The sequence below is a fragment of the Megalobrama amblycephala genome, linkage group LG19 (genome assembly GCF_018812025.1).
Source record: "Megalobrama amblycephala isolate DHTTF-2021 linkage group LG19, ASM1881202v1, whole genome shotgun sequence".
NCBI classification, from domain to species: Eukaryota; Metazoa; Chordata; class Actinopteri; order Cypriniformes; family Xenocyprididae; genus Megalobrama; species Megalobrama amblycephala.
In genome coordinates this window covers 11,979,572-12,005,707 of record NC_063062.1, presented here as the reverse complement: position 1 = coordinate 12,005,707, position 26,136 = coordinate 11,979,572, and the positions used below count along the sequence as shown (strand labels likewise).

The 26,136-nt window shown below is 37.5% G+C and overlaps 1 protein-coding gene across 5 annotated transcripts in view; it reads left to right on the top strand.

Annotated features, from left to right (window-relative positions):
• megf11 (multiple EGF-like-domains 11) overlaps positions 1–26,136 on the top strand; it is a 141,547-nt gene that overhangs the window by 97,387 nt on the left and 18,024 nt on the right. For 4 of the 5 annotated variants that reach the window (XM_048168705.1, XM_048168706.1, XM_048168703.1 and 1 more), the window contains exons 12-17: positions 4,629–4,749; positions 5,815–5,978; positions 6,113–6,215; positions 14,908–15,054; positions 19,038–19,172; positions 25,874–26,002. In XM_048168705.1, the coding sequence (XP_048024662.1) occupies positions 4,629–4,749; positions 5,815–5,978; positions 6,113–6,215; positions 14,908–15,054; positions 19,038–19,172; positions 25,874–26,002 (799 nt within the window). The remainder of the gene's footprint in view (positions 1–4,628; positions 4,750–5,814; positions 5,979–6,112; positions 6,216–14,907; positions 15,055–19,037; positions 19,173–25,873; positions 26,003–26,136) is intronic. The other variant, XM_048168707.1, reaches the window with a different exon arrangement.

The following is a 26,136-nucleotide window of genomic DNA, read 5'->3' as shown; positions in this document are numbered from 1 at the left end:
GTTTTCTGCATCTGGCACATTACCATTCAAAAGTTTGGGGTCAGTAAGATTTTTTTTTTTAAAACAAATGAATACTTTTATTCAGCAAGGATACATTAAATTGATCAAAAAAAAGTGACAGTAAAGACATTTCTAATGTTACAAAATATTTATTTCAAATGAAATGCTGTTCTTTTGAATTTTCTATTCATCAAAGAATCCTGAAATTTTTTAAATGGATTTCTACAAAATATTAAGCAGCACAATTGTTTTCAACATCACTAATAGTTAGACCTGAGCACCGACGGTGTGAGGACCCTATTGTAATTGCTTAGTCAATTCTTTTTCTCCAAAATGAATCGTATTTTTGAGGGCCTAAACATGCTTGAAAACTCATGAAACTTTGCACACGCATCAGAAGTGGTGAAAATTTACGTCTGATGTGGGTTTCAGAATAAGGTGTGTCAAAATTGCTCAATAGCGCCACCTACAAAATTTCAGTTAAGCACCATTCGCGCTACATTTCACATATGAAATTTGGTAGACAGATGTAACAGCCCAATACCTACAAAAAAGTCCCAGGTGCAAAATCTGAAAACCCAACAGGAAGTGAGATATTTTGAATTTTGAGTCCTGGCCTGAAGACATCTCTATGCCAATATTCAGTTAGTCATAGCGCCACCTGCTGACAACAGGAAATGGCATGCTTTGCACAATAATTCACTCTCAGAAACATTTAAATATGCCATGAAGTATGGCTAAGTGCTAAAGTGTGCAATTAATGCCATGAAACAGGAAGTTGTTGTAACTCAAACAATGTCCAATCTGCTCCAAACTTCACATGATTGGTAATAGTCTTAGCCTGAAGACATCTACATGGCAAAATTCAGTAATAGTCAAGGAAGTGTGGCACGTCGAAATTGACTTTGCCATATTTCAACTGTATTTACTCACTTACATGCATTTCACCCAGTATTCACTGTTTTCCTATGGCCACCGAGTGGTGGTGGCCCCGGGTGCAAGGGCCTTTTCTTTGCTGCTTGCAGCTTTATTTTTTAATTGTAATACTATTTCACAATATTACTGTTTAACTGTAAATGCAGCCTAACACTGTTTTACTGTAAAATGTAAGCATAAGAGACTTTTAAGGTTTTAGGTTTGAATGGTAGTATAGGTATTGTAGGTAATACATTTTAGGTAGCTTCACTTTGTTTTAAGTAGCATATAGCATAGAAAGCTACAGTTTCAAGTATATTCCCCACCGCTGAACTGATTTCACCCTTGCTGCATTCAGAAATAATGAAAATATTGCAAAGCAGATAAAATAAAGACAGTGCCGCAGGTAAAGAGTGGAACGGCAGTGATGATTAAGACAAACTCAGTACCAGAGGCTCTAGCCAACTCCAGCCTTGGCCTGTTGCTGTGTCCTGTGGCAGAACTGCTACAGCGATTTGAACTAGCAGGCGGAGGCACAGACTGTATCTTCATTTTCACCACCTGCTCTTTGTGTTAGATTTGAGAGGCCTGCTGCCAGTTCTATTAAACACTGCTCGAGGAGCTTTGGCCAAGGTGCCTGACCGAGATGCAATGGAATTGGGACACAATAATCTATTTCCAGGCCAGCTCTTCCATTTGGACCTATAGAACAGCAAAGGTTAACAATTTGACCGCAGTCTGGTTGAAAATAAGAGGGGTAATGGCCACCAAAACTCTCATCCATAGAGTTCTGAGAGAGTTATATTTATAGGGGTGGGAAAGGAACGTATATATGCTCGTGCTGCTGGTACTGGAGAAGAACGCAGGTGGGTAAATGAGGGACCAAATGCGTGCTGGTAGTACCACGTTGAAAGCACACATGCCACGTTCATGAGTGCTTTCATGACACTTCACTAGAATGAACAGATGCACTAATAGGGATTTTAGTGCTTTAAAATAATGTTCATTACCAAAATAACAGTCATTGCTATAACACATTTAGATATTGTATGAATAACCACTATAAGTGATATATTTTAATGCAGATTTTAACTGAAAAAATTACATGAATTTTAAGATTCATGTTGTTATCCAGCATGATTTGAGAATTATCCCAGATTTTCAATATGGTAATGAATACCAATCAAACCTTGAAGACATTTCTAGCTCTTTGAATGTACTACTGATCTTTGCTAATGTTATTATAAAGTGAATATTTAGCTTCTAAACTTAAGTCCTGCTTTAGCCTGCTTTTAGAGGAGTTTAGTCACCCAGTTGAATGAGTGCTCTCAGGCCTGTGTCAGTGTAATCTGGAGCATTCACGGGTCTCAATAAATCCCTGTGGTCATTTGTGAGCCAGAGACTCTTTTACCTCCAACTCATTCACCAGTAAATTGCAGGTCTGCTGAAAAGTCGAACAAACTAACTTTCTCGCCCCATATTCGGCTGCCTGCACCGATAGTTTTAAGTCTTTTTCCGCTGAACAGAACTGCCATTGTTAGCAGTCTGCTTGCTGTCACTTTTGAGTGGAACAAAGATAACTGCACGTAGATTGATGAAAAATTAATCCACAGATGTAAGCTTTTCATGTGGGGAGTGGATGGACGAGCGAAGCAGATGGAGAGGTAGAATATTTGAAATGGGGAATACAATGGGGGAATGTGGGAGAGAGAGAGAAGCAAAAAGAAAGAGAGAGCATACAAGAAAGAAAAGAGTGGGAGTAAGAGAAAATATTGGAGATGATTGTATCAAAGTGAGCGAGCGAGATAAATGATGAGAGATTGAAAGAGAGGGGAGAAACAAAACATATATAGAGAGAGCGAGAGTCAGTCCCTCTTGGTGCCCATGGCGTCCTGTGGCGTATCTTATCTTGCCTTCCTCTTAGACCTAGTTCCAGATGATAATGAGAGAGCGGGTCCTTTGCTGCTCAATCCCTGGCACCAGGGAGACGGAGGCAGGAGGCGCACGGCACACTGCCATTACCCCACTAATTGGGAGTCTAAATCATTTTGTCAGCTGTCAGTCAGAGCCAGGAATGAGGCAAGAAGACACAGGTGATGACCGGCGCTGGGATACAGGCGACTCCCCTGCTAAGCCTGGTAAAGCGCAGAGATTGTGCTGGTGTTGTTTGGCTGGGAAACAGGGTTTAAGAACACAGTGTCTGTCAGTCATCAGCAATGGTTTTCTGGGGGATGGACGGAGGTGCCGAGGGCCAGGGGCTGTCAGCTCATTAATGCAGCTGGGGAAAGCGGGCCTTTAGCACTGAGCTCTGAGCTTCCGCTGCCACACTCTGTGTGATAGCAACAAGGACACAAGCTACACGCGGACTTCAGGTTTTCTGCTGTGCAAATGTGCTCTCTACCTTTCCACTCGCTTGAAACTGTATCTTACTCATATGCTGCCTTGTTGCAGAGAATGTTTTGCAGGAAATTTCCTGTTGGAAGTTTTATGGAATCCTCAGCTGGGATTTTGAGCCACACTTCACAACATATTTCTCATGTTACAGTGTAAAGTTACATAAGTACAGAAAAATTCGAATAACTAGAATCTTACATTTTCTGAAAGAAATGTGTGTCTGCTTGAGCAAAACGTGTTGTTAGTAGTTGCCAGGGCATTGCTATGTATGTAGTCGTTGAAATGTTCTGGGTGGTTTAGCACATTTTTATCCATTTGAAGGGTGTTCTGTGTGGTTGCCAAGGCATTGCTAGGTGTTTGCTAAGATGGGTGGTTTTAGCATATTGCTAGGTTATAGACAAGTTAAAGGGTTAGTTCACCCAAAAATGAAATTTCTGTCATTTATTACTTACCTTCATGCCGTTCCACACCTGTAATACCTTCATGAATCTTCAGAATACAAATTAAGATATTTTAGTTGAAATCCGATGGCTCCGTGAGGCCTCCATAAGGAGCAATGGACACTTCCACTCTCAAGATCCATAAAGGTACTAAAAACATATTTAAATCGGCTCATGTGAGTACAGTGGTTCAATATTAATATTATAAAGCGACGAGAATATTTTTGGAGCGCCAAAAAAACAAAATAACGACTTATTTAGTGATGGCCGATTTCAAAACAATGCTTCAGGAAGCATCGGAGCGTAAATGAATCAAGTGTGTCGAATCTGCTGTTCGGAGCGCCAAAGTCACGTGATTTCAGCCGTTGGCAGTTTGACACGCGATCTGAATCATGATTCGATACACTGATTCATAATGCTCCGATGCTTCCTGAAGCATTGTTTTGAAATCGGCCATCACTAAATAAGTCGTTATTTAGATTTTTTGGCGCTCCAAAAATATTCTCGTCACTTTATAATATTAATATTGAACCACTGTACTCACATGAACCGATTTAAATATGTTTTTTAGTACCTTTATGGATCTTGAGAGAGGAAGTGTCCATTGCTCCCTATGGAGGCCTCACGGAGCTATCGGATTTCAACTAAAATATCTTAATTTGTGCTCTGAAGATTAATAAAGGTCTTATGGGTGTGAAACAGCATGAGGGTAAGTAATAAATGACAGAATTTTAATTTTTGGGTGAACTAACCCTTTAAGTTATCAAGTTAATAACTATTGTATGAAAATGTAATATGGACATTATAATGTATTTTATTTATTTGTATAAATGTTTATTTAGTGTGTTGTTCAGCAACTCCGCTGTGTGTGTTTTTCAGGGAGATGACTGTTCCCAAAACTGTCCACCTGGGCTATACGGTACTAACTGCACTTCCACCTGCCACTGCCACAACCAGGCATCCTGCTCACCAATCGATGGCTCCTGCATCTGTAAAGAAGGTAAGGCATACCTTCATACATAATAATGTGCTCTCCTTCTTTAATTCCTATTCCCTCATTTCTCTTATTGAAATGAATAGTGAGAAAACCATGCGAGATTGTGGGTTTTCAAAACCAACCTAATAACAAGATTATAAATTGACCTGTACAAATAAATGAATATGCAATCAATATATGCAATCAAATAGTAAGGAAAAGTCGTAATCTTTACAACTGATTATTCTAGGACTAATTAATCATTTTCCAATTCCCTCTAAAACAAACGTCACTATTTAGAGAATTAACCCCGTCTATAAATTGAAATACAGCATGCCTAACAAGCCCATTATACTCCGAAACACTTTCTGGACATCACACCTCATCAGACACTCCCAAAAAATAGTGTATCCCCATCTGTTCTCCATATATCCATCTCTGTCATTATGAAAAAAACTGGTGTTTCGATATCAAAGGATCCAAAGTCCCTCCAGGTCACTTTCAAAGGATGCATAACCACTTAGCACTTACATACACATATGGCCTTTTTAGGCTGTAAAAGCATAAAAAATTCGGTGTGAATCCACAAGAGCCCTGTGAGCACTCAGCGTTTGGCTGACCGCAGCTAACCGTACCTGTGGGACAGCCCTCATTGTTACATAAACATGGACTCATCCTGAAGAGCTTGCACCAGAAGAGTATTCGCTCTGGTCCCTTCAGTTTGGGAGGAAGCTCATTAGAGACAGTACCTTTAAAAACCCTCATCCCATTCATAATGCAGAACCCCAGTGTGCTACACAACTCCTCTGCCTATCCCACTCAGCTCTTATGTTGACCTCAAGCCATGCATATATTCCACTCATTGACTGCTTTGCAGTGTGAGCTAAGGGAGACAAGAATTCTCTGGCTTCTGACAAGATGTGACCTCACTTCCCCTTCTTCCCGATCTATTAATTGAACTCTGGTATAAACCAGAGAGGCTTTATTTGGATAGAACTGTTTTGTTTTGACAAAAACAAGTGAAGGAACCAATGGTTGAGTTGACAAATAAATGAACAAATGTCTGTACCGTTTCTCTCTGCTTTATAGGTTGGCAAGGTGTCGACTGCTCAATCCTGTGCTCCAGCGGGACTTGGGGTTTGGGCTGTAACCGGACTTGTTTGTGTGCCAATGGTGCGGCTTGTGACCCAATCGATGGCTCCTGTACCTGTTCTTCAGGCTGGAGAGGGGAACGCTGCCAACAGTCGTGCCCCGTGAGTATCTTCCCAGGACCGGTTCCATTGTCTCTCTGCCAGAGGCTAGCAAGACTGGCCATTTGATTCATAAATATTTGTCATGACAGGACAGTTTATGCTTAGCTAGATGGTTTGTGTGTGTGGTTATTCAGGATGGCACATACGGGCTGGAGTGTCGCGAGCGTTGTGACTGTAACCATGCTGATGGATGTGACCCTGTGAGTGGATTCTGTCGCTGTCTGCCAGGATGGACAGGTGAGTGTGAGACTAGTGACATAATCACATTGACATGTTTAAATAGGCCTTCAAGGCGCAACATAAATGCTGGTGGGTCATTCCGTGTCAAATCGACCGAATTTCCAAAAAACTTCCCCGGCTCAAATTTTTGATTTGTTAATATTTTTTCTGTCGAAAGACAAACATAAATAATGACGAAAGCCAAAATATTAAATGTCACAGATGTATATTAAGTGAGTAATCCACTATTTTGTAGAGGAAGGTCAAAACAACAATGAGAGATTTGGAGGCAGTTTACAGGGGTGTAAAGATGACTTTAGAAAGATGTCAGCATCATTATTTTATTTTTAGACAGAGATGCTATTAGTAAAATCTGTTGAACAGTGACAGTGACAGTCAAAAAATGGCCTCAAGTTTGCATGCCTGTAACTCAAGAAGTATTAAACAAACTTTACTTTTGGTATCTTCGTATCTTAAAGGCCCTCGGTGGTGCAATCTTAGAGATATGGAATTAATGTGGCTCCATGAGTAAAATGGTAAATTGTACACATTTTCAGTGGTCAAAATCCAAATGTGGATCACTTTGTATACAGCTGACACTTTTTCCTTTCAAAGAGGAATATCTAAAGACCAAATGATATTAAAACTCGAAACGTATCTCTTTTTTTCTATCAGCTCAATTGCATAACTGCCATAAATATTCTTTTTTTAAAGTTGACATGACTGTAACTTTAAAAGCTTTCAAGATATCTCAATATCCTTCTAGATTCTCATTCTTAATAAACTTTTCTGTGGGAAATCTTCAATTTTAAGGCCCTATATAGTTCAGTCGCATAGATATTGGGGCCCAATTTAACTCCATGCCCAAATTGTTGAATTTTACCCATTTTCAATGATCAAGAACCAAATGTAGGTAACTTTTTAAACAGCTGATAGTTATTGTGTTTAAAGAAGAACGTCTGAAGAACAAATAACACTGAAACTAGAAATGTATCTTGTTTCCTCTATCAAAACAATTGAATACAACACACCTCTCGTAAACGCACATTGACAGACACATAGGACGCATTAAATTGATCAAAAGTGACAGTAAATCCTTTCACACTGTTACAAAAAAATGATATTTCAAATAAATTTAATATGACTCAAATAAGAATTGTAAAAAAAAAAAAAAAAAATGTACATCACAATTTCCATAAAAATATTTAGCAGCCCCAACTATTTTCAACATTGATGATAATAAGAAATGTTTTTGTGCACCAAATCACTATAATATAATATAATTATAGTAATTAATAGTATAGTAATTAATAATAGATAATAATATAGTATAATATAATTAGGGCTGTCAATCGATTAAAAATTTTAATCTAATTAATTACATACTCTGTGATTAATTAATCTAAATTAATCGCATACATAATTTTTGCTGTGAAAGTATTAAATATTTCAATTCAAATGAATCAATGCAGGGTTTTTCCTGGGTCAAAAATGGTCTTCGGTGGTGACAGACATGGTCATCCACACAAACAGTAAAAAGTGCCCTACCCACGTGATCTGCGAGCCTGATACTGACAATAAAGTACCCGTCACTCTCACTGTAATTCTTTCTTGCCCTCTTTGCAAAAAAAAAAAAAAAAGTGATTTTATAGCTTTGTAAGAGAAGATGCTTTTTTGCTAAACCTGAAAAGTATTAAAAAGTAGCATTTTATATTAACTAATAATATAATTTTGTACCATATACAATTGAATGCACCTAGCTAACAACAACTTGCTTTGTTCTGGTTTCACCTCACTCCAGTCTAAATGAACTGATTTTATAGGTAGGCCTAATTTACTACACATTGTCATGTAAATAACCTGAAAATATTGTGGATTATTAAGGCTAATTTTACTAACCACTCTTGCTAAATGGGGTAAGCACACTTGTGTTCTAATTTCAGAGTTGTTCGAGTAAATGATTCATTATAGACAGTGTGGGCAGATCAGTTGTTGTCATGATTCATTCAAATGAATCTGTTCAAATGAGTCATTAGGTCGCGAATTGGACATTAGCGGACGTTGACGTGTTGCGTGCGAATCGCGACTGTTACTGTATTAGGACATCGCAAAAGATTTGTCAACACAGAAAACACTTCACCACTGGATAGGATTTTCTTTTTGTTTACTGAAAGTGTGGTTTATGTCAGCTGCACGTGCAGGACGCCTGTCAGAGAAGATGAGGTGACGTTCTTTTGAGCACTATTCACACCCAGCAGTTTTTCAGGAAAAAACATTCTCCGAATGTGCCTCGTGAAACATGGATTCGGTCTTACGAACTTTTAGCATCGTGTCAGTTGATTTAGATTATTATGTGTGAGGTAGAGAGAGTGCAAAGACGGTGCTTACTTTGATAGAGCTCGCGCTCGTTCTGTCCGTCAGCGCAGCAGTCGTCGCTCTCCTTCATTTTACAGTCGAATGGTGGCTAGAACGGCTCCAGGTTCAAAGGTCAATACGGAGTGGATTAATCTGCGTTATTTTTTTTTACGCGTTATTTTTTCTCACATTAATTAATCGAAATTAACGCATTATTTTGACAGCCCTAAATATAATATAATATTGTGCAGTAGTACTGTTTTTACTGTATTTTTGATCAAATTAATGAAAAGACTTGTTTCAAAAGCATTTTAAAAAATCCTACCAACCTTGAACACTAATGTGACACTTCAGTTTATAGCTACACTTTGAGGTTTGGGTTTTGCTTCATGTAAATTAATTACCTCCATTTGGAGATAAATGTGACCCCTCTCCTCATGTGAATTAGATTTCATGATGATTTTCAACATGATCAAGTACTACATATCAGTAGCCTATTTTATATATCATGGCTGTTTTTCTAGGAAATACTCAAAGTGTGGTTAGCCAGGAATTACTTTACTTTCTGTATAGAGCTGCAGTTGTTACGCTGCAGAAACACAGTCAGAGTGAAAGCACAATGAGAGCCTGCTGTTACAGTTACGCTGCAGCACTTCCTACACAAGCTGTGTGAAACAGACTTACTACTACTAGTCATACCACTGCTAATCATTATAAGAGTCAGCTGGCAGAAGTCTTTCAAGATACCACAGTATGTCTTCATGAGACAAATATATAATATCCACCCAGAAACATCTGCTGCAGGTTATTGTTATAATAACGGCTTTTCCAATAAATATTGCAGTATTAATCTATCTTTTAAAGTAATCCAGAAATAATGAAATCAATGTTGTCTTTGTAATCAGGAAAGTATTAATCTTTAAACTGCCTTCATCCAGGGGGAAATGCATTATATATTTTGAAAAATTTTGAAACATGAAATCTCATTTTATATCAATAGCAAAGCTATAGCACATTTTTATGTCAGCTCATGTTAATATTGTATTTAAATCAAACTAATTTTACACGTGTGCGGGTATGTTGTACAGATTATTGTGCATTGGACCACCATGCCTCCAAAAGATGTTATCACAGGACACTGCCTGCAGGCAGATTGATATGAGATCTCTCAAAGCATGAAGCATTTATAATAACTGTTGCTGAACATGTTACCTAATTAGATTGCACTGACCCAGAATGAAGCAGTCATTCTCTGGCTTGCTTATACGGCTTTCACACTGTGCTTACACCTTCTGCTGCAGTGGTCTCAGCACTGTTTGTCTAATATCGCAGAAGGGCTATGTTTACAAGTTCTTCATCAGTACAGTATCATGTGAACATGTTATTCAACAAGAGAAAAGGAGCAGGTTGAATTGGTAGATGTGCCTTTGCCTGTAGGCCTTCCATAACTCTCTCCGTTCAGGTCTCCAAATTCTGGCCATGTGTACTCGGGAAATGATGTGGCTTTCATTATCTGCAAGAAGGAGCCAGCTACGCAGAAATCTCACGCTCTGTATCCTGCCCAGGTCTCCGCCATCTGCCAGGCCTAATGGAGTCACCAGGGTGCAAATAGGCCTCCGAGACTGCGAGCATCTGAACAAAGAGACTACGCAGAGCAGTGATTTATGAAAGCTACTGAGAGAGGCAGAGCTAGACATACATATGTGAGAAGATAGCGTCAGGTCTAAGACTTTAAGAGAATAAGCTATGGAGATGGAGTGAGAGCAAGAGTTTGCAACAGAACATATGATAAGGAATCTCACTCAAAGTCATTAATGGGTTGATTTTTGAAATAAGAGTTTGCATTATGAACTCTGTAACTGTATCTCTCAAAAACTTTTATGAAAAGTTAGCCATTTATTGAAATTGCAGAGCAATAATGATTTTTAATTTAGATTTTTTTTAGGGCGGGTTGTTGGTTTTTTTAGTTTTTAGGGTGTATTTTTATATATAAAAAATTAATATATATATATTTTAAGGGTTAGTTCACCAAAAAATAAAAAATTGTGTTATTAATTACTCACCCTCATGTCGTTCCACATCCGTAAGACCTTTGTTCATCTTCAGAACACAAATGAAGATATCTTTGATAAAATCCGATGGCTCAATGAGGCCTGCATTGCGAAGAGAGAATACTTTTTGTGCGCCAAAAAAAACAAACAAATATCGACTTTATTCAACAATATCTAGTGATGGGCGATTTCAAAACACTGTTTCATGAAGCCTTGAAGCTTTATGAATCAGTGGTTCAGAGCATGTATCAAACTGCCAAAGTCACATGATTTCAGTAAACGGGGCTTTGTTACATCACAAGTGTTTCAAAATTTCAATGGTTCACCACTGGCTTGACTTTGGCAGTTTGATACACGCTCTGAACCACTGATTCGAAACAAAAGATTCATAAAGCTTCAAAGTTTCATGAAGCAGTGTTTTGAAATCGCCCATCACTAGATATTGTTGAATAAAGTTGTTTTTTTTGTTTGTTTGTTTGTTTGTTTTTTGCCGCACAAAAAGTATTCTTGTCGCTTCATAACATTAAGGTTGAACCACTGTAGTCACATGAACTGATTTAAGTATGTTTTTAGTATCTTTCTGGGCATTGAAAGTGTTAATTATCTTGCTGTCAATGAAGGCCTCATTGAGCCATAGGATTTTATTAAAAATATCTTAATTTGTGTTCTGAAGATGATCGAAGGTCTTACGGGTGTAGAACGACATGAGGGTGAGTAATTAATGACAGAATTTTCATTTTTGGGTGAACTAACCCTTTTAAGCTTTTCTCTACTGTGAAATACTTTCATTGGCTAAATATTACTCTTGTGTAGAACTTGCAAGCGTAGTAAAGTTTAATTTGGTTAATTTTTCATTAAACCGCCAAATACAATGATTTATTAGCAAATCGCCTGAATCAAAATGATTGTTACGAATCCTTACCCAATAATCACATACTGGAAAGGTCACAGAAATTGGCCAAAAAATTATAATCACAAAATCATTTACATAGAAGTCTCAAAGTAAAAAAAAAGCCTTCCTGTTTAATTGTAAGGACCAGAAAGAGGGTGAAAATGGTTGTGGGGAAAAAAAGACAAAAAAAAAAAAAACATAATAATATATCTATAATCTATAATACAAGGGGTTGGGAATCTTTAGTCACCTCACGATCCCATCCGATTCCAATTCTGGGAGTTCCGATCCAGTACCAAAACTATTCTCGCTCTACTTTTTTTCTTATTAATTAATTCGTTTGCAGACTTAATTCTCAGAATTGATCCATAATCGTTGGAGACAGAATCACGATGCATCGAAGGATCGTTTTTTTTCTTCTACCTCTAATAAATAAATTTATCACAAGGAGTATATGACCTCTTCAATTATGAAGCAGTAAGTTGAAGAAGTACAGAGAACGTCTTGAAGAGCAGCAGTTGCAAGATTTTTGTGATACAAACGAAAAGAATGACCACAGAACAGAGGAATAAAACATAGAGAAAGATAGCCCAAGGACAGACAAGCTGAAAGTGTATTTTATCAAAAGAGAGAAAGAGAGGGACGTGTGAGACGGGAATTAAATGGTCACTTTCAATAAAACTGTGCCTGTGTCTAATGGAAGGAGGAAGAAAAAGAGACGAAATAACCAGGAGAGAGGTAGACTGAGAAAGCAAAGAAAGATGGAGGTGCAATATTAGGAGCTCCAGGGGCTCTAGACTGAAGGATTGTGGGTATAACACAGAGTGTCCTGCAGAAACCCTTGCATTACGTGTGCAGGCATGTGCGCTCATGTGTCCACTTAACATGTAAAGTGCGGTGGAAAGTGATGGTGTATGATGGTACTTGCTCTTCGCTCATTAATTGGCCGCTGGTCCCCCTGGCATTTCTCTACTAGAAAAGTCTCATATGCAGACAGTCACTTCTCCTCTTTCTTCTCCCTCACTCTGCTCAAAAGCCCCTCTTTTTGTCACTATTAGGCTTTCAGGGCACTCTTCTATTCTCATTCATTGCTGACAATAAAGGAAGTGCAGGACTTTTTTCCACCCAGCCCAGCAAAATCTCAAACAGGCTCGGCCCTTCTTTGATGTGCGGTGGCTGGGCTTGTCTTAATCGCACATCCCTGTTGCCCCCCCCCATCCGGCCACCTCTCTGTTCTGCCACAGAGGTGGACTTATGATGCCTGTCCCTGAAGTTTAGACCTGGTCTAATTCAAAGACCTGGGACTAATTTCATTTTAATGGGCCGTGCCACTCGCTCAGAAAAGTCTCTGTCAAAGGAAATTGCAAATGAGGTTCCTGAGCTGCAGCTTGAAAGGATGTGTGTGAGAATATGTATGTATGTATGTGCACATCATTTCTCCCTTCGATGCCATCTTGCTTATGGAGTGTGAAATACATAGATGCTAATTTATTTAAGTTGTATTATTAAAGCAGGAAGCCACTCGAGGCTGAGCATTACACTGATTTTATTAAAGGTAAATGATGTACTTGGGCATAACCGTGATTAAAAATCATTGTGGTGCTTTGCCACGAGTGCTAATTGCTTTTATAATGGCAGTGGCAACACCAGTGTTCAATAAATATATCTATTTATAGTTAGGAATATTAATAGTCACAAAATAAACAATGGTTCACTTCACTAAGCCCTGCTCCATGTGGTTACTGAACTCAGAAAGTGGTAAAAAATTAATGAGATTATGAACTGAAATGAATTGTGACATGAATTGTAACACGATTAAGACTGTGGAGACTGCAAATCAGTCTTTATCGACACTACAATGACCGGCTTCAGTTTATTTAACAATATGTACTTACAGTGTACTTACCTAAGAAAATACTGGGTAATAAGGTAACTACATGGATTAAGGTTAGGTTCAGGGTTAGTATTGTGTAGAAGAGTATTGTGAGAAAGAGATCGATTGAGCGAGTTTATTACCTGCATTCAGATTTAGCATTTTCCTTCAGGTCAGTCCTATGTTCATAATAAAAAAATCAGTTTAAATGTCCAATGCATTATCTTGCCCTTTTAACAGTTAAGGGGTTTTCCCGTGACTGACAGCGCTAGTCAAAGCATTTGTCGGGTGCGTCTTGTTCCGTGTTCACAACAATTCAGTCTTTTCAATGTAAAAGTCTTCGCTACTGACTGACACGCTCATAAAGACAGTCTTTGCCGCCATCTAATGGCGTAATAATGTAACTTCTGTTGCTGTTCATGGTCAGGGACTATTTTTTTCCGGCAGAAGGAAGGCTTTTAGTGATTTTTTACTTTATGAAAGTTGCATTGATACATATTTTTGTATTGTGTGGTAACCGTTTTATAAAGATAACAACGCCCTTCAGCCGTGACTTATTCACGATACAGCACAGTCTCGTACCTTATTGCTTACGTATAATATATTGTTGTTTATTCTGATTACTAATATTAGTAAATGTAACTAAACATATTTATAATATGAATCTGTATTTTTATTTACAGTAACATTTACTATGTTTATATTTTTCTGTAAATTCATATTACAAAAATATTAGTTTATTCTGTGTATATACAGAATAAACAGTCATATATTTGTAATATGAATCTATTTATTGAAGATCAGTCTGCTCTATGTCATATATTTATATTTTATACATTTTATTTATTATTATTATTATTATTACCATCAGTTTTATAGTATGCATTTAGCTTTTTTTTTTTTCGCTGCAGTGGCAGTTCTGTGGTAGGTTTGTTTGTGAGAGTGTGTGTCCATGTGCCTTGTTGTTTTCCTGTTTGTGTTGTAACCCCAATATGACCAGATAATGTCATTTCATTACAACACTTTGAAACAATATAGTAGGTCTCTTCTTTATATATTTGTGCGTGTGTGTACTTGAGCATGTCCCTAGTGGAACTCTATACACAAACCAGCTGAAAGAGAATGGTAGAAGAGGCTCAACCACTCGAGGGACTTGGCCCTGTTAATGAACACTCTGCACTGGCTAGGAGGCCCAGTCTGATCAAAAATACATACAGAGCACAGCACAGAGCGGCCCAGTGCTGCGGCCAAGAGATGCCTGAACTTACACACACCCCAAGCTTTTGAAACCAGGACTTTGCTCTCAGAGAAGACTGCTCAGTACTCTGTTGCTGTCCCAATAGAAAATGTTGTACTAGCTTATTATAAAAGCAGTACCCTTAAGGTTCAGGCATTCCCCCTCATACATGTCTCTTTTTCCAACGAGCATCTGATTTATTTTGCTTCTGTTTAGTTCAACAAATTTATTTTTCAGCTGTGATACTAAATATGGAAGCACATGAAGAACAAGCAGTGATACTTTCCTCATTCTTTAAACAGGCATCCACTGTGACAGCATCTGCCCTCAAGGCTTCTGGGGGCCTAACTGCTCCATGACCTGCTCGTGCCAGAACGGAGGCTCCTGCTCTCCTGAAGACGGAACCTGCGTGTGCGCTCCTGGCTACCGTGGGACTTCCTGCAAGAGAAGTAAGCTTCTTCTAAACTTCCTTTCTCCTTCCAATGACACTCTTTACACAGTGTCACCTTCTCAAAGCTTGTCACATAAGTGTTTGATTTGAACACACTTCAAACAAGACGATAAACAACTGGTGGGAATGAGAGGGGTCACGACTGTTACATCCAGACGGTGACCCTCTGGGAGTGGAGTGGGGACGGATGAAGAGGGAAGCATTTAGTGAAGAGTCATGAACATGTGTGAGCAAAGCTTTAATCACACACATCTTAATCACTTCAGCCCTGGATCGCTGTAGAGATGCAGTGTCCATGTGGGGCTCTCATCAGTCTCTCATCATGAGGAGAAGTGTTTACTCGGCCTCCCAGGGGGGGTCTTCTTAAGACACTGTCTCGCTCTTGCTGTCTCTCTTTACCACCCTCAACAAATAAGCTGACTGATTGCTGGTCATTTTCAAGGATCACAAACAGGAAATACTATAACAGTTAGTCTGTGTATGGTAGAAGGCAGGTACATTTCAGGAAAACATGTCCAGGTTACTATATATCTATCTGTTTGTTTTTATGAAATACATTTTAAATAAAATGAATAAATACATTTATCTAAAAAGTTTCATTACCTTAATGCGTCTGGATGTTTTACTTTTGAGGGTTTTTTCATTATTATCATTGAGTCTCATTAAATATTTAAATTTTTATTTGAGTAATTATATAGTATCATATAGTTTAATCATTATATAGCAATTTTTACTGCATTACAGAAAAAACAACACTGGAACAAAACGCTTTTTTAAATGTAAAAAACTGCATAAATTTAAGGAAACGTGTACTAACATGATGCATAAATACTTCTAGATTGATTAATACAATTTGCATTATATATTATTTCATGAGTTCGTCTGCCCATTCAGGCTTAATAGTTAATGGCTAACAACCTTGGCTTGCTGTCCTCGAAGGAGGTTCGAACCCGAGGCTTGGCTCATGCTCCAAACTCAACCCCCCTCTAACGGTACTACATAGAGGAAGAATGAGAGAAATAGAGGAGGAGATGGGCAGGTGGAGGGATGCTGGAAGAATTGTCGCTGCATGGGACGGCACAATGACTGCTGCTCGCATCTGCTCGTAATGATTGACAGGACTGAACGATTAGGCTCCTCCCAAACCTACGTTTGGAACTTCATTTATATTACAGTAATGAGAATGTGATTTTCTGCATTACAGTGAGGAGAGCTGTCACAATGCAAAAAATCTTAATGGATTTCTCTTTAAAAGAGTTAGTTCACCCAAAAATGAAAAACTGTCATCAATTACTCATCCTCATGTCGTTTCAAACCTGTAAGACTTTTGTTCATCTTCAAAACACAAATGTCTGAGAGATTTCTGTCACTCCATTGACAGTCAAATCCATATGAACTGAAGAGACTGGATCGCTTTATATTATTGAATTTAGGCTTTTGTTCTCATATACCGTACACATTGATCAGCGAACACAAACAGAAGCTCAGCCGTACTTGCTTGATACTTGAGAACAAACATAATTGGTTCTTTGCGGAAGCTCAAACGCGCTGTGTAACATGAGAATGAACCTCATTGGTTCTCGCATGTCAGTAAGGCTTATTTTGATAATCAATTAATCTAACAATTATTGGAACGATTAATCGACTAATCGTCGATTATTTCACTGATTAATCAGACGGCTTTGATCCATTATTCCACTTTTGCAATTAGTTAAAATATTGAGTTATACCTATTTTAAGTAATAAAGAAATCACTTCAGCTTTTGAAAATGTATTTTTAATGAATTTCGAGCCAACTGAATAGACCAATCTCCTTCAGGTTTTCTTTCCTCCTCAGAAGTCATCAATAGCCCAACTATTACGATTGGCACTGTGTTTTTATTAAGTCTGGGAATTGTAATAACTTTTTAATAAGTGTAAAAACATGAATATGTAATATTGTGCGTATTTTTTGAAAAACGTTCCTCTCTAAAGTTCTTCTTTTAAACTAACTATGGAGTTTATGGTCATTGAATGGCTTTGCTTAGGTAAATGTTTTGTGACATATTGTTTGCAAGCTGTATTATTGACGTCTTTCTGCAGTTGAAACTCTGATTAAGTGATTACATTAGAGATTAATTAATTTCAGTAAGTTGTACTGTATCTTTCAACATACTTTTTGATGTTCATTCATATTTATTTCATGCTGTAAAAGTAGTAAAGAAAAAGATATAATAGGTTCAAGTGCCACTTGACCTGAGGCGCTACAGCGATCTGTCACACCACATTAAAGAGCGCCAAAACCACATGTACTGTTTGAATCCCATAGTAAAATCGACAGAATTTAAAAGCTGAAACTTTGTTCTATATCAAAAGTAACTTGTCTTGTCTGTCAGCATGTTGTCTGTGTCCTCTTTGATCTGCGATATATCTTTCACTGCATGAGAAAATTGACGTGTGGCATGAGAACAGTGTCAGTTGCGTGAGTTTGAATGAAGAATTGGTGGCCCTTCAAGACAGCATTATTTTTTGTGGTTATTTTAAACTTTCCCACAGTTGACATTTTACGGATTTGTTTGCAATCTGAAGCGCCGTGTCTTCTTCTATTGGATTGGATCCCCAGAGGACTGCATTACAGTATTGTGCTACAGCGCCCCACTGGTCAAACCACATTATTGCAGGCCCTTCAAATAGGTCATATGAGATCAAAAGACTATTTGACAACAAAAATATTTGTAGAGAATTTTTTTATTGTCAATAATGTCGACTATTCATTTCAGCCCTAACTTACATGTCAAGCAAGCAGCTTTTTTTTTTTTCATTTCTGGGTAAACTAATGCTTTAAGCAAAATATAATTTATTATATATTCCTCTTGATTTTTATTTTGGAGTGAAAGATTTCACCCATGAGATTTCACGCAGTAAGGAGATGTGAGTGTGTGTGTGTGTGTGTGCGCGTGTTCAAAGATTACAGAGAGAAGGGAAAGGGAATGTGATTAATCTTCACCACACTGTTCGTTGTTGTACAATTATCTTAATTACAAAGGCCCACCACCCATGGTGGAAAGGTCAGCACACACTATTCTCCTGCATTACACAAATCTACAGCAATTAAAGCGAATCAAGATTCTAATGAAGAAAAATGACCCACAGGAGCTTCCGTCTCGGACAGAGCTGAGTGACAGAGATAGACTGAGCCCTCATGCTCTGTGAAACAATGAGCCAGACCATGAGGCAGACAAAACCCCCTCATTATTTCTGCCTATATTAGTTGTACAGGTGACAGTGTCTCCTTGATTTAGGGTTAAGCAATAGTACCTTGAGGAATGTTTCAAATCTCAGTCAAATCTAGACGATAACATTATTGTAATGGTTAATAGAAGTGCTCAATTATATTTCTATACACTACCTTACCAAAGTTTGGGGTCGGCAAGTTTTTTTAATGTTTCGTTAAGAAGTCTCTTATGCTCACCAGCCTGCATTTATTTGATCAAAAATACAGTACAAACAGTAATACTGTAAAATACTATTACAATTTAAAAGCACCGTTTTCTATTTTAATTTATTTCAAATTTATTCCTGTGATAGCAAAGCTGAATTTTTGGCATCATTAACCCAGTCTTCAGTGTCACATGATCCTACAGAAATCATTCTAATATGCTGATTTGCTGCTTAAGAAACAATTATTATTATAATCAATGTTGAAAACAGCTTAATATTTGTATGAAATCAGACTCCAAACTTTTACGGCACGGTAGAGTATAAAAGATTTTTTTTACTGGGTGATTGATTAATGACTGTTCTTTGTGCAATGCATTGTACAATATTTTTTTAACTGTTATTGCCTGTATGTGATAATAAGGATTTGTATTTATATTTCCCATTTGTGTCTAATCTCTATTTTGTCTTTCTTTGCTTTCTCACTGAATCTTTCCTTCCATATGTCTGTCATCCTTTCTGTTTTGTTCCTCCCCTTCACTTCCTGTCCTTTGCCCGTTACAGTTTGCCCTCCTGGTTTCTACGGGCACCGCTGCAGCCAGTCATGCCCACAGTGTGTGCACAGCACTGGTCCGTGCCACCACGTCACGGGTCACTGTGAGTGCCTGGCCGGCTTCTTCGGCTCACTTTGCAACCAAGGCAAGTAGCCCTTGTTCTTTTCCCTCAGTTTCTCTGCTTTCTCTCTCTATTTTTTTTCTCTTCCTCACCCATGGACCTCCTCAGATCCTTGGAGGCTAATTCTGCTTGGAGAGAGGTACAAGAGAAGTATAGTCACACCACTCTCTGACTACCGTTACTATAATTACAGTATCGTTCAATTGGAAACACAATATAACTGAATCAATACACCAAGGCATCCAGAAATACGCAGTTTCTGCAAAACTGTTGACACATTCTTGTTGCTTCCACACAAATTGCAGTTCTGGTGGAATTTTTTGCACATCTCTCAGGGACTAATGTGGGAGTGTTTTGGGCCAGTTGACGGAACTGTCACTATCAATAATTATTATGCCTTGAAAACTTTTTGTGTATTGAAAACTGTTGTTGCAAATTCTGCTGGTTTAAACTTGTCACCAAGGTAACATTATCTAGTTAGCTGCCATGATTTAACATACTGTTTTGTTTAGATTGTGGGAACAACTTGTAGTGATAGTTTTGAAAGCATAAGTCAAATTACAGCAATTTGTTTTGTAGCTATAGTGTATATGTATAGTGTTTATCATTTTAAAACATTTTGTTTTTAATTGTAATGTACAGAGCCCTGCACATGATGTGGGAAAAAATATATCGTGGCCATGACTTACTAATACATCAGCACTAATTTATTCCCTCATTCCCTCATTTTAAATAAATCGTGCACATGAAATAATAATTCGTTCCCTCATTTTACTAAATGGTTCGCACAATTTTCTCTTATGTTACAAAATTGCGCACACAATATAATAATTTGTTCCCTTGTTTTAGTTTAATCAAAACGAGGGAACAAATTAGTACAAGTTGGCCATGATGTACTAAATCAAGAGAGCGAATTATTATATTGTGTGCACAATTTAGTTAAATTAAGGAATTAATTATTATATCATGCACATGATTTACTTAAATCAAGGGAACGAGAGAACTAATTTTTAAATTGTGGCCACGATATTGTCTGCAAGTCATGTGCAGGGTTCTGTTGTAATGTTTTGAATATTTTAAGAAAATTGGAAATTATAAACTGAAAGATCATATTTGTCAGTATTTATCTTTAAAGGTGCCCTCGAATGAAAAATTGAATTTATCTTGGCATAGTCAAATAACAAGAGTTCAGTACATGGAAATGACATACAGTGAGTCTCAAACTCCATTGTTTCCTCCTTCTTATATAAATCTCATTTGTTTAAAAGACCTCCGAAGAACAGGCAAATCTCAACATAACACCGACTGTTACGTAACAATATTTGCATATGCCAGCCCATGTTCCGAACATTATGAAAGGCATTAGACAAGGGCAGCCAGTAACGTCTGGATCTGCACAGCTGAATCAACAGACTAGGTAAGCAAGCAAGAACAATAGAGAAAAATGGCAGATGGAGCAATAATAACTGACATGATCCATGATATCATGATATTTTTAGTGATATTTGTAAATTGTCTTTCTAAATGTTTCGTTAGCATGTTGCTAATGTACTGTTAAATGTGGTTAAAGTTACCATAGTTTATTACTGTATTCACAGAGACAAGAGCCGTCGCTATTTTCATTATTAAACACTTGCAGTCTGTATAATGCATAAACACAACTTCATTCTTTATAAATCTCTCCAACAGTGTAGCTTTAGCCGTTAGCCACGGAGCACAGCCTCAAACTTCATTCAGAATCAAATGTAAACAATATAACAGGATACCATACTCACATAATCCGACGCATGCATGCCGCATGCATGACAAACACTTTGTAAAGATCCATTTGAGGGTTATATTAGCTGTGTAAACTTTGTTTATGCACTGTTCAAGGCAAGCGTGAGCTCCGTGGGCATGGAGCACGAGAATTAAAGGGCCAGTAGCCCTGAATCGGCGCATATTTAATGATGCCCCAAAATAGGCAGTTAAAAAAATTAATTTAAAAAAATCTATGGGGTATTTTGAGCTGAAACTTCACAGACACATTCAGGGGACACCTTAGACTTATATTACATCTTTTTTAAAAAAAGTTCTAGGGCACCTTTAAAAGAAAATCTTGTACAAATGGTACATGTTAAAAAACATATAAAAATAATGTTATGACTGCTGTTCACATCTGCTCGTAATGATGACTGACAGGACTGAACGATTAGGCATGATTAAAAATGATGTTAAAACGTTTATAAAAATACATCGCTTAAAATAAAATCATTTACTGTCATTTGTGAGAAGTTTTTTTTTTTTTACATTTTGAAAATGCTTGATTGAAAACCATATAAAACAGGTAACACTTCTTGAGGCAGTTCACACAAACTGTAATGACATCACACCAAAGTTATTTCCTTCTAGTTGCTACTTCCCCTGCTGATGAACCAGAGTGAACCAGAATCCATTGTTATGTAGATTAAATTATGTGGCACAATTGTGTACTTTTAAGGAAGTTGTCAATTTGTACTTAGTTTAAGTAGACACTGCCAAAAATGGATCGTTTACATGTATTTTGATTGGTGTGTGAAAATGGTCTTGTGGGTCTTACTGGATTATATACATAAATGTTGCACATAAATATCGGTTTACCCCCTCAACCTACCTGTCACCTAAAATGAGCTGTACTCGACCTGCATGGCGCCTCATGCCATTCTGTGTGTGTGTGTGTGTGTGTGTGTGCTGCTATTGGCAACATGCCCATCTGCAGAACTCCACGCTGACTCTGCGCCTCCGCCGTACTGAAAATAATTGGCATTATCACTGACACTCTGACAAATAACCTTCAGAGGAAATCTGAATATTGCTGAGCTCATTCTTCTGAGCGAGACACAAACACTGAAGAGTCAGGTCAATATCACCGGTTTCCGTTTTTGTTGAGCTCCTGTGGAAAACCAGAGACAGTGTAGAAACAATAATTTGTTAATTTCCACTAATATACTTCATGATTTACATCTAGGAGGTCTGTAATACCTGGAGAGAGCTATCCGTTAACATACTTATTCATCACGATGACAGTTGCGCTGCTTAGGCATAACCCCGAGAAGTTCGCAGTTTGAAATCTGCCATCTTTTGCTAATTGCAAAGCATCTACTATAATATAATGACATATCTGAAATATATACTGTTGTTGCTTGCAAAACAAATTTATTTCGTCAGAAAGCATGGAAACTTTTGAATGGCTGTCAATGGAAAAAGATACAATGAAAATGTGGCAGCAGAGATTGATCAGTCAAACCCTGAGATTTTGATTTACTTTTCCAAGAGATCATTTTTCTACTGTGATTTTCACTTTTTCTGAAGTTATTGAAATTAAGCTCCCCGCTGTCCTCGTACACTAAAAGAGCGCCATAAATATTGACTTCATGTTGACTGTATATAGACATAGTTAAGGGATTTTGAGTTAAGTTTCAGGTCAATGAGGCAGATTTCCAACTAATAAACCCTAACACTCACTTCCCACTCCACAGCACCCAACTGAGACGTCCAGATGAAATATAGATAGACCATCTCATAATAATTAACCAGTCTTTTCATGAATTAAGGAAAGGCAGCATGAATATATAGAATTCACTTTCATTGCTTTCAGAGCTGTCTCGTGAATAAATATTTAATATGTTAAAGCAAAAGAAGGAGAAGGTTCGAGAAAAGGCTTGTTTTAATTTGTCCAGATCATAATTACTGGAAGAAAGGCAGGCCTCGGGGGAAACGTGGCTAGCCCACATACCTACTTTTTTGTAGTTTGGTTTATGTCGTGTCCTCGTATGTCTTGAGCCCACGTTCACCCGTCTCAAAGCGAGCTAATGAACTTCAGCTAGTCACAGTTGGAATGAAACGGAGCCCATGACATGAGGGGGCCACTAGCTAATAAGAGGAAGCTTTGAGTTAGTTGAAAGAGTTTCCACAAAATGAGAAGAGTGTGGAAATATAATTATTAAAAGCCAGTGGCTCAAAGATTTAGCTTCAACTTCACCTCAATGGACGATTCCGTTGTGTGGCCGCTCCAAAATTCCATTGTGTGGCCGTATTTCAGCTCTCATGAGAAGTTGAAGTCATGTATGTTGTCTTCTACAAGGGAGGAAATAGGACGTATCCCATTCTATTTACCTTTATGTGAACTCCAGAAGGGAGAGGGGTGCAAAACATGATAGGCTTTAAACTAAACTGAAATTTCTAATTGAAGCAAGTGTCAAGAGTGTGGTGAAATATTCAATTTATTAAAAATGTACGCAAGCTGTATTTTTAATTTTGTAGTACATCAGTTGAACCTTTTCTTGACAGTGCCGAACGAAGCTGGCAAACACGGATAATTGGACCGTGTGACAGAAGCACATGTTTGAAGGGTGATTCAGCTTTGAAGTGCACGCAGACACGACTTACAATCACTCTTGCACGTGTCACTCTGGTTTATCATCAGTTACTACTCTATGCAGCAGAACTTAAAAACGCAAATCATGATATCTGTGATCTATGAAAAGTTTTAAATGGTGAATTACAAGATGTTACAGTATAATGGGTAAAGTTCAGAAAACTACAGTACTTTAGTACACTAAACAATTAAACTGAATTCTTCTCAATTACTTTTATTCAAGTCAAAAATATTATTTTACATCACTGGATCAACTGTTCAAAAGTTTAATTAATAATTTACTACTCGGCAAGGATGCATTAAATTAATCAAAAGTGATAGTAAAGACATTTATAATGTTACAAAAGATTTCTAATTCAAATTAATGTTGTTGTATATAAGAAGAAAACCATGTTTTCCATAAAAACATTAAAGAGTTAGTTCAACCAAAAATGAAATTTCTGTCATTAAGTACTCACCTTCATGTCATTCCAAACCCATAAGACCTTTGTTCATCTTCAGAACACAAATTAAAATATTTTTGATGAAATCTAGACGAGTTTGTTGAATAAAGCCATGGTTTTTGTTTTGTATTCTCATCACTTAACATTAAAGGGTTAGTTCACCCACAAATGAAAATTATGTCATTAATGACTCACCCTCATGTCGTTCCAAACCCGTAAGACCTCCGTTCATCTTCGGAACACAGTTTAAGATATTTTAGATTTAGTCCGAGAGCTTTCTTCCATCCATTGAAAATGTATGTACGGTATACTGTCCATGTTCATAAAGGTAATAAAAACATCATCAAAGTAGTCCATGTGACATCAGTGGGTTAGTTAGAAGTTTTTAAAGCATCTAAAATACATTTTGGTCCAAAAATAACAAAAACTACAACTTTATTCAGCATTGTATTTTCTTCCGGGTCTGTTGTTCATCCGGGTTCACGACTCTGGTTCAGTAACCGCAGCGCACTGCTGACGTAAGATGCTGCTGACGTGTTATCTGGTGCGCCAGAGTTTCGTTTACAGTCTGAGGGAGACGCACGCTGTATTCAAGCTATTCTACATTGTTTGTATTTTGGTATTGCTATATTTTTTAAAATGGTGCGTAAGTGTGCATGTCGCGGATGTCCTAATCGCCAAAAACAACGACGTAAAAGTGCATTACCAACGCTGACAGATGAAAGGATTCAATGGAATCAATTCAATGGAATCAATTCAATGGAATCAATTCAATGGAAAGGATTCCGGAAGAGAAGACAATGCTGAATAAAGTCGCATTTTTTATTATTGTTGGACCAAAATCTATATAAGATGCTTCAAAAACTTCTACTGATGTCACATGGACTACTTTGATGATGTTTTTATTACCTTTATGGACACGGACAGTATACTGCACATGAAAGACTGAAAGCTCTCGGACTAAATCTAAAATATCTTAAACTGGTTCCGAAGATGAACGGAGGTCTTATTAATGACATGAGGGTGAGTCATTAATGACATAATTTTCATTTTTGGGTGAACTAACCCTTTAAGGTTGAACCATTGTAGTCACGTTGATTTTTTTAAGGATGTCTTTACTACTTTTCTGGACCTTGAATGATGGTAATTACGTTGCTTTGTTTGGGGGATAAAAAAAAACCTGTTGAATTTCATCAAAAAATCTTAATTTGCGTTCCGAAGATGAACGAAGGTCTTACGGGTTTGGAACGACATGAGGGTGAGGACTTAATTAGAAATTTCATTTTGGGGTGAACTAACCCTTTAGGCAGAACAACAGTTTTCAACATTTATAATAATAAGAAATACAATACAATACAATAGAATGATTCTGAAGGATCATGTGACACTGAAGACAAAACAAAAATCGTCTTTGTCATCTCATGAATCAATGATGTTTTAAAATATATTAAAAGTGAAAACTTGTTATAGTTATTTTTAAATTTGTAATAATATTTCACAATATTATTATTTGTTACTGTATTTTTTAATCAAATAATTGCAGCCTTGGTGAGCAGAAGAGCATTTTGTCTTTTCAAAAGGGGATGGTACTGCAGTAGAATATAAGAAATAATCATTAGTATTTTCATCATTTCAATCATTTTGCTTAGTGCCACTGCTGACACACTTCACCTTCACATCACTGAGAAAGCAAAAGCTATTTCGGAAAGATCTGTAATTTGAATGCAAATGTTTGACTCAAAAACATTACTGTGGACAAATATCAGTGTAAGGAATAAAAACATTGTTAGCATCCTATAGATATTCTATGATTACCACTGAAAGAATGACTCACAGGTTTAAGTGTTGTGCTTTGTGTCTGTGTTCTGTGGTTTGTGTCCCTTCAGTGTGTCCCAGTGGCAAGTTCGGGAAAGCCTGTGCTGAGATCTGTCTGTGCACTAACAATGGCACCTGCAACCCCATTGACGGCTCTTGCCAGTGCTTCCCAGGTTGGACTGGAGACGACTGTTCACAGAGTATGAACCAATTTGTCTTTCTCTGTTTTTGTCTTCAGTTTCACCCTTTTATTTCTCCCACTCTTTGTGTTAAGTCCAACTACTCTGTCCCATCCACTTTCATCCATTTCTCTTTCATGGGCGTCTCATGTCAT